The 17,847-nt window shown below is 43.6% G+C and overlaps 1 protein-coding gene across 6 annotated transcripts in view; it reads right to left on the bottom strand.

Annotated features, from left to right (window-relative positions):
* Positions 1-11,669, bottom strand: part of ESRP1 (epithelial splicing regulatory protein 1) — a 52,958-nt gene extending 41,289 nt beyond the window's left edge. For 2 of the 6 annotated variants that reach the window (XM_037058744.1, XM_037058746.1), the window contains exons 1-4: positions 11,189-11,668; positions 10,535-10,663; positions 9,207-9,320; positions 6,112-6,226 (exon numbers count right to left, since the gene is read on the bottom strand). In XM_037058744.1, the coding sequence (XP_036914639.1) occupies positions 6,112-6,226; positions 9,207-9,320; positions 10,535-10,663; positions 11,189-11,320 (490 nt within the window). In that variant the 5' untranslated portion in view covers positions 11,321-11,668. Of the gene's footprint in view, positions 1-6,111; positions 6,227-9,206; positions 9,321-10,534; positions 10,664-11,188 lie in introns of all 6 variants that reach the window. The other 4 variants (XM_037058748.1, XM_037058749.1, XM_037058747.1 and 1 more) reach the window with 3 other exon arrangements.
* Positions 11,670-17,847: the final 6,178 nt, after the last annotated feature.

The raw sequence follows: 17,847 nt of genomic DNA, 5'->3' as shown, positions 1-17,847 counted from the left end.
AGCTGAGAGTAGAATTCACAGAAAGAAATCTTACAAAGTTCATCCCAGTTCATCAGCTTACTCACTCAAACAAGAGTTACCTTTCCCAACTGCCTGAAAATGGACACATCTGGTTCCAGAAGAACCAATTTTCACTTGTAAGCATCTTTTTAAAACCAGGTTTTTAGTTTATACCTGAGAGAATCATATATGAAATAACAAATACACTGTGGTGCAATTAAATTTAAACTATAATTTAAATATCATAAATTATAATTGCATCCCAAGTCAAAATTTCAACTTGAAGCCATTTTTTTCCTGCTTGAGACCCCTCAGATGACAAGTTTGTTTCTTCCCCTTTTATCCTGTTTACTCACTTATTTGCAGTATAACACAACTGCCTATACTGCCACACGTTACAATAAAATACCTATAGTAATGAACAAAGGAATAGCAAACAAAATATGGCAAGAAAAAAGTTTAACTAGCGCTCTACCTAATAACTGACTTTGCTACAATTACTTAAAGACAAGAAGTGGCAAATTACCCTTACATAAGTTGACAGTTTAAAAAATAGATTCTGTAAATGATCGGCTATATTTTATATTCTAAAGTGAGCTTTGAAAGAAGCCAATCAAGAATGCCTATGGGAAAGAGCATAACTAGGAGCCAAGGCAACAAAAACATTTTTATAGCAATAATAAATGCTGGAAAAAGATAAAACCATAGTTTTAATTCTATTCCTCAGAAGCTTACTCTTCCCCAAGAGGGGGAAAAAAAATCTATCCTAGCAAATATTATTGTAACGAAGTGACACATCGAATGAATGTATAACAAAACTGACAACTCAATTATACCTTAGAGCAGGGGCCCCCAACACTCAGGCCACAAACCAGTCCCAGTCCAGGCCTGTTAGGAACCAGACTGAACCGCAGGAGGTGAGCTTGAATGCAATTAGCCTGAATCATGCTGAAACTGACCCCTCCCACCCCATCCCATCCCATCCGCAGTGGAAAAAGTGTCTTCCATGAAACTGGTCCCTGGTGCCAAAAAGTTGGGGACCGCTGCCTTAGAAGAAATAAGATGGAAGTTGGGGCTAATGTGACAAAAGAGAAGTGCAGGTAGTTTCTACTTTAGAAAAAGACATTTATATGGGATAAATAAGGGAAGGGAGATTCCAGGACAATAAAACAAGCCTTCTAAAACAAAAAAAATTATCCTGGAATTCCCAACTCATAATTTAAAAGTTATAATTAAAATAAACCACACAAAATAATCAACACATCTCTGAGTGCTAGCCAAGAATATGCAGTATTTCTAGCCCTTTAACTTATTACCACGAACCAGAGTATTTGACGACTTGGCTCACATCATACGGAAATGATGCCAAAGATAATTTCTCCCCCCTCTAGCTAACGAGGTCAACCACTAGACCAGCTTTACTGTACACTCAGTAATACTTAAAATCCCTTTTATACGCACAACACACCAAGGAGGATTCAGCATTTCCACTTTTTATGCAAGGCAATGAAGCTCTGTGAGACTGCAAACGCCAAGTTCAATTAATCAAAATAAGCACACAAGAGTAGAAGGAACCACACTCACAACACACAACATTTTACAAAAGGAGAAGTGAAATTCACTTTGAAATTTACCTGTACTAACATGTAGTTGATGCTTTAAAAAGTCTATATCCAGTCTTGCACAGAGTTAAAAAAATTTTTTTAAGTGTAAAGCAGTTTAAATATTGTCCTTAAGTCAATAAGGAAGTCCTTTCTGAAGTTCTTGGCAGCTGTTTTCCTTTATCAGAGACACCCAACAACCTGGTGAGGCTTGAAGGACCACAATCAACCCTGGAGAGTGTGCAGCAGGCTGGGTACTGGCTAAGTGGTTGCAGACACTGCCTCATTATTCCTTACAATAGTCATGCCCATTTTAAGATAGGAAAACTGAGGTAAAGAGGTGCAGTAAATTGACCCTCAACATACCTGACTCTGGAGCTCATGTTCTTAAGCACTTCACTATGTATGAACATCTTTAATATACAAAAAACCAAATAAACAAAAAAGCCAACGTCACTGTGCTAGCAGCACACACACACACACACACACCATGACTAATCTTTGGATGGGCAGGTGAGAATGGTTTAGTGATTATTTTTTTAAACTTTGATAATGGAAAGGGTAAAAATGGTATTTGCTAATAATGTCAATCAGCACTTACAGATGCAATATCCTATAACTGGCTAGAAATTTTACAAAATCAATTTCCCTTTCCTGCTGAATAGTTGACTCAGTATGTGCTGAGAAAACAGAATGTAAATTTATAAGAGAGATAATCTATTTTAAATGTCAGCCCCACCCTCTAGAATATTATCCCCTAGTTAACGAGCAGGACATTCACATCAGACTCAGGATCAAAAACTGGCGCTCCTAACTAAGCTAAGACACCTGCAAGCCCGTTCCCCCAGCTGTAAAAAAAAAAAAAAAAAAAAAAAGGGTGACAGCACCTCCACTGGGCGGTTGTGAGACTATTGGTGGGATGTACGTAGGAAGCACGGCTGACAGCTCTTCCACCTGCCCTCCTTACAAGGCCAAACTTTATTAAAAATGAGTCCTTGGTGAAGGTGTGGCAAACTGGAGTTAAGTAAAACAGGACAGAGCCTGACTTATTAACAAGAAGAAATCAGTTCACAAAAATAACAAAGCTCACGAAAACAGGTCAAGAAACCAGAAGAAACTAATTCCAACCAACTTGAGAAGGATAAAATAGGATCACATACTCCATTCAAAAACTGGTTAACTCATTCATATAAATAGTCTCGTAATCAAAATGTCCTCTCATCAGGAGACAATGAGTACTAATTTCTACAAGGGATCCAAGACAATTTCTTCCTCAAAACAAACAACAACAAATCACAGGCCCCGAGCCCTGCCACCTCACCGGATTGAGTAAAGAGCTTGCAAAACACCACCCACAGCTCACCCACTGACCCAGGTCTTCTTTCAGCTGGGACTGCACAACTCACCTGCTTTTGCAGGTGACAGTGTGGACCCTGGCATAACTCAGGCCCAGCGCTGACTCCACAGGGTTTTAGAACCCACGCGATGACCCCAGAGGGAAGTAAGTGCTAAAATCACAAAATTCCTAAAACCCATTTTTTTAAAAATCAAAGTCATCACACTTCTTGGTTCCATAGCACCTGATACAAAGCTTTCACTCGGGAATACCAGAGATAAAGCTGAGGCGTAGAGAAGACAAGTGACTTTCCTAGGAAAGCACAGCTGCCTATTTTCTTCCTTGGCCCTTTCCAGGAGTTGGCAAGAGGCTCCTCCCCCTGCTGGTTTCCTGGTGGAACAGGTAATCCCCTCAGGAGCAAGTGGCTCTCCTCCTACTTGGCAAAGCCACCAAGGATGTGTAATGACCATCTTTGTGTTCTCAAATTTAGTGCCAATTCTATATTACCCAGGAAGATGATCGGGGGTCTGAAAGAATAGGACAGCTCTTCGCATCAGACACCGTAGAAATCCTTTGCATAGATAAGGATAAGTTGGTAATCAAATCTGGTACAATTGCTTTTGACCTGAGGAATTGGTTTGGTGGCCTACTCAGGGAAATAACGATTTCTCTGAATAGGAGTCATAAAACAATTGATCACAGTAGCAATATAAAACAAAAACCACTGCTAGGAAAGCTTAATGATATTGCTTACCTGCTGAATGGGAAAGAAAACATTCAAAGAAACATTAATAAAACCATTTAAGATTAAAACCCGCTTATTGATCAGCAATAAAACTATAAACCCAAGACTCTTCCTATGTAAGCCAAAAAGAAACTAGGCTTTAATTAAGCTATTTTTTAAAGAAATATAAAATTCCCTAATTTTTCAATGAACGCATTACTTAAGAGCTATGATATCCTTCATAAAATTTCAGGGGTGACAGACCTGAAATGGAGCTGACTTAGCTTTATTCACAATTCATCTGTTATATTTGATTTTCATCTCCATGACATTTGAAACAGAACTACCAACAAATAGTTATAGAACGAGGATTAAAAGGAATGACAAAAAAATAATTGGTATAGCATCCTGCCCTTTCATTTAAAGGTCAGATAATGCAATTTGTTATTTCAAAAAGTAACATACTCTGGGGTGTGTGGATAATACAGCATAGGGCAAGTAAAAAGCTCAATTTACCATCTCAAAAATGTTTAATAATAACCCGAATTCTAACATGTATAATACTCTGAAGAAACCAAGAAGGGAAAAGTAGATGAACTTTTAACGAGTTTTTCCTGAACTGTCAACATATTGAGAAAACCAAAATACCTAAATACCAAAATCTTTTGTTTGTAGCTATGGAAATTTTTACTACTACCTGACCTGTAATCACCAGGAAAAAATTTTCTTTACTATAAGAGGAAGCTGAATAGTCAGGGATAAATAATTCTTAAAATACTGACTTTACTACGCAAATTGTCTTTTTATAAATTAAGATAACTTACTAGAGTTTCCCTCCACTATCCACTGATTTATTTTTTAGACTTTTTGGTTCTCTACTTTTTACCACTGCAGCAAATAGTTTAGCATTTGTTATGGACTGAACTCCTTCCCTCCCACAAATTCATATGTTGAAACTCTAACCTCCAGTGTGACTCTATCTGGAGACAGTATTCAGGAGGCAGTTAAGGCCATAAGGAAGGGGCCGTAATTTGTTCAGCCTGTGGACAGAGAGAGGAAAAGAAAGATACTCCCTCCACTTCTCCCCCGACCCACGGGAAGGAAACACGGTGAGGAGGCAGGAAGAACCCTCACCAGAAACCGACCATGCTGCCATCCTGATCTTAGACTTCCCAGATTCCAGAACTGTGAGAAAATAAGTGTGTTCTTTAAGTCACTCAGTCTATGGTACTTGTTAGGGCAGCCTGAGCTAATTAATACAGCATTCAAACCAACAAAACAAAAAGAATTTTTCTGTTGTCCCAACCTCCTAATGAAACTCTTACAAGAATTCCCTCAAAATGTCCTTCCTCCACCCTCGTCCTGGCAGCTAAACTAGTAACTAACCAGTAGCTAAACCAGCTAATCCAAAATTGCAGCTAACTGCTTCCAATAAGAAGGTAAATAAAATGGGTTTTGACCTGCTTACAGGTGGTTAGGAAAAATATGCAAGCAACTTTTTTCAATTGAGAAATTTTGAAATAAAACAAAAATCAAGCTTTCACTCCTGAAAAAGAATGAGAAAGTTTAAGAATAAACACCCATCGTCCACAAGTTCCTGAAAGTGACTCCAATCCACCTCCAAGTCGATTCTCACAGTGGCTCTGGGTGTGTCACATAGCCCTGCTATTACTCAGTATTCCATCTGATTTGTTAGCACATGACTGCTTATTAATTAGTACTTTAAAGACTCACTGGATGAAAGATGATGGGTCACTCATGACTACAGGATTTGTGATTACTAAATTTACTTTTAAATACACAATGCATTAGATATACTACCACTATCTTGGTAAAAAAAGTTGGGGGGTAAAATCCTAATCTCACTTTATTTCAAACAATGGCCTATTGTAATCACTAGAATCTTATATATATTCCACAATCCCATGGAAAGTTAAAAGGATTATCAATGGACAGCTGTTTGTAAAGAAAATATACCCACTACTTAAAAAACAAAGCCACTCCCTTAATACAAAATTAAACTCTACTCTAGATCTATTCAACTCACAAAAATTCATCTACATAAATCACCACTAAAATTCAGCAAATTATAATTACTTTAAAAGATGCCTATAACTGGCACTGATTGGTGCGGCTCAGTGGGCTGGGCATTGTCCAGCAAACCAAAAGGGTACAGTTTGATTCCCAGTCAGGGCACATGCCTAGGTTGAGAGCCAGGTCTCAGGTTGGGCACATGAGAGATGTAATAGACTGAGATGTTTCTCCCCATCTCTTCCTACCCCCATCCCCCCAAACCCCTATAATTGTACTATTAGTTCTTCACAGCACATACACAAGTTTTAGACAGGCTATTGTCATCCATACACTGACAAAGTCAAAAATCTTTCTTCAAGAACCCTTTTCTCTGCAGCTCTTTCCAAATGTTTCTTAGGTAATCACTTAAAGGATACACTCGGTCATGGCTGCAACATCCAGTTTATCAATATCAGGTGAGCCAGGGCAGCACTTCTTGAATTCTTTTCGAAGATCAAAAAAGGAATAGAAGCATTCAGGCAATAATACATTCTGAGGGAGGACAAGGTATATATTGTTAACTAGATGAATTGAGTAGCCCGTTTCCTTAATACTTAGGAATCTAAGAAAAGTATATTTTACCACAATATTTAAATGTTTTTCAATAGAACATGAGGGTGTTTTTATTATCTGCTACAGTATTATATCTTATATGTAAGTCTCATTGGAAAAAAACATCTATTTTAAGGCAATTGATTATAATGTTTGTGTTCCACTACACAGTCCATTAAAAAGATTTCTGAAGCAATAATACGTTTTGGCTGCTGTATTGTATATTTTCTGCTTCATAAAAGTATGCTCTTTATCTAGCTATTTTAGGCTAGAAATAGTTATTCTAGCTATTTCTAGCTATTTTCTACCATTTTAGACTACTTGTACTTTCAGGCAGCAAATCAACTCTCAGTTCTCATATGCACACCTTTACCATGTCCACCTAAACACAGGATTCAGCTGCAAGACACAGCAGTTTTAAATGCTGGGTTCTAATAATGCATATTTTCTATACTAAAATCAGATTAAGATAGCAAATTCCTAATTACCCGAACAGGATTTACTTTGGGGCCAAATTGGAGTCCCACACTACTTTTTCTGACCATTATTCTGGCTATACCTTAGCAGTCAAGTTAGACTTAAAAAAACTATATATCAAAAATCTCAAAGGCAAAGGAAAAATAGTTACCTGTTGTTCTTAACTACTAGCACCACTCTCTTACAGTGATTAAACAAAGCAACTGCCTGGGCAAATATTAAACTATTGTTTCTTTTTTTTCCCCCGTGGACAAAAAAAAAACCTCTCATTGAATAACTTCCAAAGATTTTTTAAAACCGAATTTAGATTCTTAAAATTTCAAAATCTTTCATTGTATTCACTTACTGGAAATTCCTACTGATCTGTACCTTAGAAAGTCAAGGGAATAAAGACTTTTTAAAGTTTGTAATCCACAACCTTTGATGCAATAATGTCTGTATCTAAATTTCCTTTGTTGGGTTCCGTTAGGTGCAACCTGCTCGTGCTACATTACAAACAGGTATTATTCCACCATGGTCAGTTTTCCAAACAGTTACTGAAAGAATCATGCATCCTCATGATTACTGACAAACATGTTAATTTGAAAGCTATTTATAATGAAATTAACCCACATGTTCAACAATAAAAGATTGGTTGAAATAGCTGTATCCATTTAAAATAGTATTTTATTGAGTGCTTACAGAAGATACTGATGTAACAGTGAATTATTAAGTAGGCTAAAAGGTTTGTGTTGTGAATGCTCCTTGTAAAAATAAAGCTTTTCTACAAAAATCTTAAAGAAGATATCCAAATATGTTCATATTAGGGAAAAAATGCTTTCTTATTTTTTGAGTGGCAGGGTTACTTTTCTGTTTTACCATTTTCTCTAGTTTCCCTTCATAAATAGAGTTGCTTTTACTATGATACTAAATTGTTTTAGTTTCTTTTTTTATGATACTAAATTGATTGTTTCCCTTTTTCTCATCAAAATCCTAATATAAATGACTCAGGAAAATGTCTCAAATTTTTCTCTGGAGTTTTTTCCATGTGCCACGCAGCCCATCTAAAATAGCAAAACCAGCTGTTTTCCTTCAGCTCAACAGAGAAATAACTAAGTTTTATCTCTCCTCCTATGAATCTGGGGGCGGGGGGGAATCCTTATATGTGTGTGTGTGTATATATATATATTAATTAAATGCTTGACCAATTGCTATATATGCTTGATCCAGATATATCTAGATCAAGCATATATAGCAATTGGTCAAGCATATCATTAACAAAAAATACTCCCCCCTTTTAATCAAATAATTACTAAGGTTCCTATAGAGGGAGTGATCTTTTTTCAACCCTCAAGATACAGGAACTTGAGTTTCTCCTTCACACATTTTATATTATCATTATACATTTACTTTATTTCTTCCCCTTTATGCACTGGAGTAAAGAGAAAGATCTCACTGGCTACTACTCACTTGTGACATCAACTGTCATTCTAAACCTTTCACTGCAAGAACTGCTTCATACAGCTTCCCTAGAAATATTTTGCTTCCATCCTTTCAAGTTATAGCTCAAACTAATTAAGGTGATCAAATGAACTGTATTAGCAATGATTGGCTACACTAGGTCTGCGATCCATCTCTCCATTTTCCCACAGCTCCTCATCCTCCCCAGGGAGAGAAATCATGGTCTATCTACAGTAAGATCGTGTTTTTCTCACTCCATACTGTTTTCCACTATCAAAAAGATAAGAAAAGGTCAAAGAAGGGACTGACCCTGTTGTTTTGATACAGGATGCAATTAGTTTTGAAACATTTAAGTCAGACAAAGCACAGTGCACTATAATTAATGTTTCACTGGTTATGCGGCAGTCTTACTTTCCCAGCACACACTTTTAAGCGACATTATTAAAATTACAATTTAAAAGGTTTAATCGAACTTTTCTTCTTTGCTCTTTCCGTTCTAGGATAAAGCATTTTCCATACAGGTAGGAATATTATAGGATATCAAAATACAGTTCTCTCCTATTTGTAGTTATTTTTAGTGTCAAAAATTCAGCTCATATGCTTTGGAAAAGAATGTCAACCATTTCAAATGCCACATAAACAAAAAGAAAACTTTCATCAAGTCACCAAAGGGTTATTTCAAAATTACTGCAATCTCAAATATCTCTATGAAAGTGTCATGAATTTTGTATTGTGGTAAAATACACATGACACAATATTCACTTTAGCAATTCACTTTAGCAATTTAAGTGTTCGGTTCAGTGGCATTAAGTACATTATATTGTTGCACAAACATCAGCACTACCCCTTTGTCATCTTCTCAAACTGAGTCTGTACCCACAAAATAGTAACTCCCCACACACATCTATTTAAAATCGAGAAACTTAGATAAACCTTTTTTTTTTTCAAAAAGCCTCCAGCCACCCGAAAGCTCCAATCGCTTTTGGGAAGCCAGAACTCTTACCTTCTTGGAAGCCTCGGGATGCAGGATTTGCCTGACATGAAGCTGTCCGTCAGTACAAAGACAGAAAGAAGTCCCTACGCCAATGTTCAGTTCATTGCTCACTGACTGGTTAAACTGAAAAGAACAAGACACGGATGCAACTGACGCAGGAGTTACAAACTCTGCAAAGCGGTCCCACTTGGTGGTAAACCAGAGAAAACCGAGCAAAGTACAGTGAAAAAGGGAAACAGGCGCTACAAGCAACATAATTAGAAAGACCAGCCTCCTGCAAACGGTCTGAGCTTCCTTTAAAAATAGGGAAGGCTTTCCAATCGACGCGCGGTTAAGCACGGGAGAATTCAGAAAAACACATTCTAACGTCCGTCCCTATCCCCTTCTATTTCTGTGAAAAATACAAGACTTTTAAATAAAAGGTCTCGTTTCATCAGCAGATTGCCCCCACATTACATCATTCCTTGGTGTTACTTTTGTTGTAGGCTTAAGAAAGAAGCCAATTGGGCGGCGTGGGTAATGGGTATACAGACCCTCTGGAAAGCCCGGTAAACACGTTTCCCTGAAACACATCTCAAATTATGACTTTACCCTATAATTCGCAACTCGTGTGCTGGGGCAGGGACCGTGAGAGCGCCGGACACGCACCTGTGCACAGGTGTTTAGCGCCTCCTCCTAACTCCCATTTGGTCAGCACCCCGAAGCAGCCGGGTTTTAGGTCACCCTAATTCCAAAAAGGGGGTTCCACCATTTTCACAGTGACCCCATGAGCAACTCTGCACGTCCGGGGCTGCAAACCCTCCCGGGAGCTAAGACCAAGGTCACTGAAAGAAGTAATATTGGAACCGGAACCGAGCCCTCTGGAGTTCAGAATCCCGAAACCAGGCGCCGGGCGCGCGGCCCGCGGGTCTCCGCCAGAGCGCCCCCTGCCCCGGGGCTGAGCCACAGACCGAAACCCCCACAGGGTGCACGCGCCTCGGCGGTCTGCGCCAGGGGATGGGGCGCTAGGATTCAAACTCCACTCATCACTCAGTTGGTAAAAACCCGGCTGACTCTCTGGCTCAGGGAATGACTCAGGAAGCAACTCGAAAACTAGAGAATTTTGGTCCAAGACCCTGGGGTTTGGGAGATGAAGAGAAAAAGTGACCTCCCCCCAAAAGGTCCGACCCAGGCCTCTGAGCTGGGTTTCCACCCACGCCGCCGGGCGTCTCGCCCCCCACCCCGGGAATGCACGTGGACGGCGGGGCGAGGGCGTGGGGCCTGGTAAGGCTTGGCCTGCCACGGGGGACGCCAGGGCGGCCAGGCTGCGGGCGGGCGGCGCGGCCCCGGGCTGTCACCTGTCGCAGTGCTTGGTCCAGCTGCGGCGCTGAGGACAGCTTTTCGGCGTCGATCTTAGTTTCTTCTTTACAATCCTCGGTCAGCTCCAACTGATCCGGTCTAACTAGTACTTCGTGCAACTGTCCCACCTCCGACGGGAAGACACAAGAGTCAGTCTCCCCCTTCCTCAATGCGGGGGCCTCTTTCACGCCCTCCTCCCTTGCTCCCCCACCGGGGCGGCCCACGCCTCCGGAGAGGTCTGGTCACAAAAAATCAAAGCTCTCTCGTCGCCAGCGATTCCGGCGCAGGGGACCGCGCGGCCCTGCCTCCGACCCCACCCCCACCAGGATCAGGACGTAAAAGTCCTGGAAGCGGACGCCGGGGCCCCAAGGATTCCAGCCGGTCTCCGCGGGGCGTCCCCAGACTAGCCGAGAGCCTGGCTCGGCGGCGCACGGCCAGCCCACCTGAGCCAGATTTGGGAGGGCTGAAATGGCTCCAAGGCTGTTGGCCAACGAGCCTGGTTTTACTCTGGAATCCCTAGGCCCCAGGTCTCCCCTCACAAGTGAAGAAACTAGAGCACTTGTTTACCGACCCCCCCCCCGCCGCCGCCGCCAACTTCTACAACAAACTTCTTGTCCTACCCCTATCATTTGGGCAGAAATTTGGAGAAATACCTTCTTGTTGGCCAGATCCACGACTTTCCATAACAGCAAGATCAGCTCTTTCTCATCCGAGCCCAGCTTGGCCCCAGTGGCCCCAGCAGTGATTCCAAAAAGCACCACCAAGTAATCCGGAGACGCCGTCATGACGATAGGTGGGGAGGGGGGAAAAGGGGGGCCAGGAGGCGGTGAGGTGGAGTGGAAGTGAGAAGAGAAAACCTGTGCTAAAACCTCTCCTAAAAGAATGGGAAAGAGCGCCCACCCCCCTCCTCCTCGCCGCTGCTAGTGCAAAAGGCGGTAACCAACCACCCAAGCCGACACCTGGCCAGTGCTCCACACCCTGGGCGGGAAGGGGGGTGGGAAGGAGGGCGCAGCAGACCTGCCCTTTTTCTATTCAATGGCCCTAGCTTCTATGCAAAAAGACTGGAGCAGGGCTGCACCCCCCGGAGGCGCGCGCAATGGCTGAAAGCTTTTCTGTTTTGGGATGTGGCTCTACCTGCCCGCCCCTTCCCCCTCCCCCACGTGGTGCAGGTAAGAGACACCTGGCGGCGCCGGCCCATTGGCTACTTTAAACCACGACGTGGCAGCGGTGGGGGAGGAGGCCACCTGGGGAAAGAAGGAGGAGGGGGCTGGAGACAATGGCTGGATGAATGGAGAGGGGCGGGCGAGAAGGGAGGAGGGGGGAGACACACTGGCCGAGGAGGAGGCAGTCTCTACCTAGAGGGTAGCCAAGGCCAGACCGGGAAGGGTGGGGGGTGGGGGGGCGTGAAAGGTGCAGGGTAGGGGTCGGGGGTTCACGCCTTTGGAAGTAACGGAGTGTTTGGTGGGGGGGCGTCTAGGAGAAATGCAGGCTGTGGGGAACGGAGCCGGAGGTTCTAAAGGGCCGAGCGAAAAGGCCCGGCGCGGGGAGACGAAAGGAGGACAGAGGTGAGGCCCTGGGTGCGGAGCTTCCCAGGGCGCGGCGCCCCGAGAGGGCGAACAGCGGAGGGAGGGACAGCCTACCGCAGCCGGGAGGTGGCGAGGGCAATTGCCAGGCACCGGAAAAGCTGCTCCGGAGCCCAGCGCACCTTTAAGTGCAAACGGCTGGACCTGTGATCCATTTTCCCCAACACCACCGTCCCACCTCCGGCTGGAGCCTGGGTGCCTGCCTCTCCAAACCCTGAGGCGCTGCCCACCTTCGGAAGCGAAGTCCTCGCGCGCGGCAGAACCGGGCTCCGGGGGTGGACGCTTCGTCACCTAGTACGCTCGTAGAAGCAGTCGCTGCGCGCAAAGGCAGCAGGGGGTCCCCGGGAGGAAATTCAGACACAATGGACCCCACAACATTTTCTCTCAGCTACTCCCTTAATTGCTACGTCTTGTTTGGTCCTGGCTGCTAGTTCGAGACCGGACCTCCTCCAGGGCCCACTTCCTTTGATTTGCCCTGGATCCTAAATAAAATGCAGCTACCTGGAGTGCAGAATGTTTTTGTAAATTCGGTACTCTAGAGCCAGCTTTTCGTCAGTTCCCCGCCCTGACCCCACGCCCTCTACTCATACCTTTCCCTTTTTACTGCTGTCGTTTTGGCCAAGTTTCCGAGGAATGTCCCTCAGTCTAACTGGGCTAGGTCTGCCCAGGGCCGGGCTCCCACCACCGCCACCAAGTTGGACGGAAACGTGGTGGGTACTGTTGACATTTTAGAAAGAAAATTGCTAGAGGTGAAGTTTCCTTGAGTTTTGTGTTTCAAACTGACCTATTGTTGGGAACACAATTCCGTCTAAAGTATTAGTATTGCGACTCCAGGTGTCCACCCCTTTATATTCATGACAGGAAAGTCAGGCAATTTATTTTTACTTTGAAATTTCCTTAATTTATTAATCTTAGGGAAAGAGAATGGGGGCAGCGAGAGAGGGAGAAACATAGATATCGCTACAACCCACTCCGGGTATAAAACTGTGAACCTTTCAGGATGCAAGTCAAGGGAAACTGGAGATGGCGCTTTCTCGACCCGAGGAAGCGCGGTCGGAGTAGAGGGGCCTGAAGCTTAGTCCTGGAGGGCGGGGAGCAGGGGGTAGAGAGCCTGACCCTGCCGCTGCGTTTCTCGGCCGCAGCTCTGCGGTCGGCGACACCGTCGCCTGCGGCGCAGGCAGCAGCTGGAGTCCCGGAGTGCGGGTGCGGGAGTGCGGGAGGAGACCCTGCGCCGCCGGGGTCAGGCAGCGCCTCGAGGGCGGGCAGGGCACCCGGCGCCACCCTCTCCTGCAGTTCGAGTTCCAGCGGCACGCGCTTCCAACTCCCGGGCTGCACGGTGAGGGGTCGGGAAGGGTCCCTGATGTCCTAGGCTGGCTCCTAGCGGTGGCCGAGGCCCGCAGGCTCCGAGGGAGCTGGGACTGGGCGCGGAGCGAGCGGGAGCGACCTGGAACAACCCCCCCCCCCCGCGCCCCCACCGAGATTGCACTGCAGTGGGCGAGGCCGCCGGGAGGAGCCGGTTCCCCTGAGCCACCTCCCTGCCTGGCTTTCTCCCTGCGTGGTTCCCAGGTGCTCGGCCCTGCCGGGCCGGGAAGTGCCGGCGGGTGGAGGGTGCAGACCGGTTCTAAGGACTGGCTGGGCGCGGCCGGGAGGTCCTACGGCGCTCAGCTGAGAAAGTGATCAGAAAGCTTAGGAAGTCTTGCCCCACCGCTCCAGGCAGGCCTTTGGTGCTCGGATTAATCATTTGTAAAGCTCATCTGGAGAAACAGAACCTTCTTATCAGCTCACTTGCCAGGGATTCCGCAGGGTTGTCCATATTAGAATGGAATCTCAGGACTCCTTTTCAAAGAGGTTTACCTTCTTCCTGTTGAAAGAAATCAGATCCTTGGTTTCTGCTTTTTCTCATTTAAATTTTAATTTGCCTATCTAGATTACAAAGACAGGATTTTCTTTTGTTCTGTCCTCAAAGGTATTCGCGGGGCTGGGAACAGAGCCTGACGTATACTAGGCACTCAACAAATACTTGTTGATTTTAATGAACAACACCCGCCCGTTTTTGTAGTTTCTCTCCTGATTTAGCGCGTAGTTCGTCACTGCCAAAGTGAGATTCTGAAAATGGGACTCTACAGGTAATTTAAATCTCAAATACTTAAAAAGAGTAGGTGCTAATTCTTCGAGACAAACCTACTTTTGTTGAGGAAATTCAACTCATATAAGATGCAGGAATGCCAAGAAAAAATCTAGGTAGTACAAGCAGATCATTTCTGAATACAAAAATGGTTTGCATCTATCCCATCCATAAACAGTTCTGATGTAGTAAAATAATCAGTAAGAGGTGGCCGAGAGGAACCTTGAGAAGAGAGGCTTATTCTCCCTGTGGTCTTCGCTGGAAACCACCACCCCCCCTAAAACTTCCAGAACAAATGTGGGGGGTTTTTTTGTTGGTTTTTTTTTGTGTGGTTTTTTTTTTTTTTTTTAAGTAACAGATCCAAATTGAGGAACAGGCTGTGCAGTAACTGGCCTGTATTCTTAAAACTATAAAGGTCACGAAAGGCAAAGACTGAAGAACTATTCCAGATTAAAGGGATTGATGAGACATCCCAAGTAAACATGGCCACATGGATCCAGACCAGAAAAAAATATTTTTTTTCTTGCTTTAAAGGACATTGTTGGGACAGTAGGGCAATTTTGAATAAGGAAGATCTGTAGATTAAATAACAGTATTGTATCAGTGTCAATTTCCTGGTTTTTATAATATTGTGGTTTGGCAGGAGACTGTCCTTTGTTTTAGGAAGTACCCAGTATTTAGGAATAAGGGAGAATCATGTCTATAACACTCCAGTGATTCTGATAAAATATATATATGTGGAGAAAGAGAACAAAGCAAATGTGGTAAAATGTTAACACTGGGGCATCTGAGGGAAGGAATTCTTTATACTCTTCTTTGCAACTTTTAAATGTGTTTTAAAAAGTATCAGTGGACTTCAGCTGCCACCACATTCTGTTGTTTAACAGGCTCTGTCTCACGACTTTCTATGCTGATCTAATCCTTCTTATTGCAGAATGAACCCATTTTCTTTGTCTTTTCCTCAGTGAAAGAAGGAGAAGAGAAAGGTCACCATTTTCTGTATAGCAATACTTTCATATACTGCAAGGTTATTCTCAAATAACTTTTCTAGACTAAATTACTGCAAGCACTTTAAAGCTTTCATCGTGAATCATTTCCTCAAACCCTTTTCTTCTTACTACTTTCAGAGAGCAGCTCTTAGAACGGGCGAAAATCAAGTGTCCACTGTGACCTGACCATTGATACAGTGGTGACTATGTCACATTCTTACTCCTTGTGGTTCGTTCCCTTTTTGCAACCACAGTAGCAGCACTACCCTTGCCGGCTCCCACTGGATTTGGGTTTGAGACCTCTAGGCCTTTCTTAGAGTTCTCAATTGCACACACCCAGTTGTTCTCTTGTACCTGTAAAAATAGATGCTTCAAAAGCGAATCAAAGTATGAAAATGTTCTTTAATTAGATAGGGGCAATGGTTGCACAAATGTAACAGTACTAAAAACCACTGAATTGTGCCCTTTAAAAGCGTGGACAGCATGGTATGTAAATTACGTCTGTTTTTTAAAAAGCAAATCAAAATAAAAGCCCGTGCTGTGAGGCTACCACAGGCCCTGACATTTCTCGGTTATTTCTATGAGATGCAGTCGTGAGAGAGATCACGTTTTGTCTGCACTGAACAAGCCCAGGCTCTTTAAAGTGAAGGAGAGCTGGGTCAAGATAGTGAAATACATTACAGTTTTCTGTGAATTACTCTGCGCATTACACATTCGAACAAATTACTGGTCTGCACCTTTACTATAACAATTATGATGGACAGTCTGTGTGGGCAGAGCCCTGACAGTAGCTACCTCATGGCCTTGGGTGTGTTTTCAGCCTCACGGGGACTCTGTTTCTCACCTGTAAAAATGGGGATGACGGACATGTACACTTTGTAGGTTTTAAGGAGAGAAGATACGTGTAAAGATGTGTTTTCCTTAAAGAAAAGAAACCCAAGAACCAGAAAGATTACTACTCCAGAGCAGTGATTTTCTGCTGGTGTGCCACAAGAATTTTAAAGACATGCGATACCTGACTACTTACTTAGTCAGGGGCACTGACCTCTTTTCCCTTAGTTTGTCAAGTAAAGAAATGATGGCAGCCAACACAATAGCTGTCCATTGTGAATGAATCAAAATTACACCTATTTTTCGCCCTGGCTGGTGTAGCTCAGTGGATTGAGCATGGGCCTGTGAAGCAAAGGGTCGCCGGTTTGATTCCCAGTCAGGGCACATGTCTGGGTTGCAGGCCAGTTCCCAGCAAGGGACACACAAGTGGCAACCACAGTGATGTTTCTCTCCCACTCTTTCTCCTTCTCATCCCCTCTCTCTCTAAAAAATAGATAAAAACAAAATTACACCTATTTTTTGTCAGATCAGCGAAAATATATGTTTTTGTTGTGCCACAGAATTTTAGTAGTTCGTTTGTGGGTGTCATGAGATGTAAAAGGTTGAAAATCACTGCCCAGGAGGAATCTCCATGTGGGGAGGGGTTTGGCCACACGCCCCCCTCCCCACACACCCAAACAGAAAAGCCATGAACCCTCCCTCTGACATTAGCTTAGACTAAAGACCCCATCAAGGCAGCCTAAGACATTTAAACAGGACTTCACTGACCATGTGTCATGGGGAAATACACCTGGAATCTGGACAAGACAGGTCTTCTCCGTGGGGAATGTAGAACTGATCCATTAACTGGGCATCCTGGGAAATGTCCCCCTTTACTCCTGGCCTCATGCCCTTTGCTTAAAAGTAGATAACCTGTTCCTCCCAAAATCCAGTCAGAAACTGAAGCAAAATAGCAAACCTTATCTTTGAAGTCAAGGCGGGTTGACAGGAGTGGGTAAAAAAAGATTTAAGAAGTTTTGATTCTCTCAGTAAGTTCCTCTGCTTTCCTATAGTAGGCATACTTGTCCTCCCATTTGATTGTCCCTTGATAAAGGGCCAGTTTTGTTATTCTGGCAAAATGCAACCCATTGTTGTTACCTGCCTTGTGTATGAAGTATTCAGTGTTGTTAAGTTGAGGTAATACATTTGGCAGATACTACCATCTGGAGTCAGTGACGATAAATTTAATGATGGTCCTGTATCTCTTTCATTTGTATGTCAGTGCATTCTCACCTACAGATTTCTAAGTGACTCTGCAAGTCTGTACAGTGTCGCATCTGATGGATACATTCAGTCATTTCTTTAACAAGGACTTATTTGCACTAAACTATGCACCAGGCAGAAAATGTGTTAGCCACTAGAAACACAATAGTGAATAAACACAAACACAGTCTTACCCTTACTGAGTGGGGTACACGACCACAGAAATAGATTGCTATGAACAGTGATAAGTATTCTAAAGGTCCACTGTACACCAAGAGGACATAAAAGCAACCAGGGAGACAGAAGAAAGTTCAGAGGGCAGTGGTATTTGAATTAAAATCCACAATAGAGATGATATGCTTGAGAAGATGAGACCTCTAGATTCCCCCTGGACTTCACCTGTGACCAGTTGCTCACCAAGTCCCTTGGCGTTTTCCCCAGCGACACCATGCTTGGGTCTCTCCCCTCCACTGCTTATGTAACCCGTCTGACCCACAACTATAGAATCTTGCCAATGGTTGCAGCTGTCCTCTGCTGTATGC

Source organism: Sturnira hondurensis, unplaced genomic scaffold (assembly GCF_014824575.4).
Source record: "Sturnira hondurensis isolate 20B ecotype Veracruz unplaced genomic scaffold, ASM1482457v3 Scaffold0010128, whole genome shotgun sequence".
In the NCBI taxonomy this organism is placed as follows: Eukaryota; Metazoa; Chordata; class Mammalia; order Chiroptera; family Phyllostomidae; genus Sturnira; species Sturnira hondurensis.
This window is presented reverse-complemented; position numbering and strand designations above follow the sequence as displayed.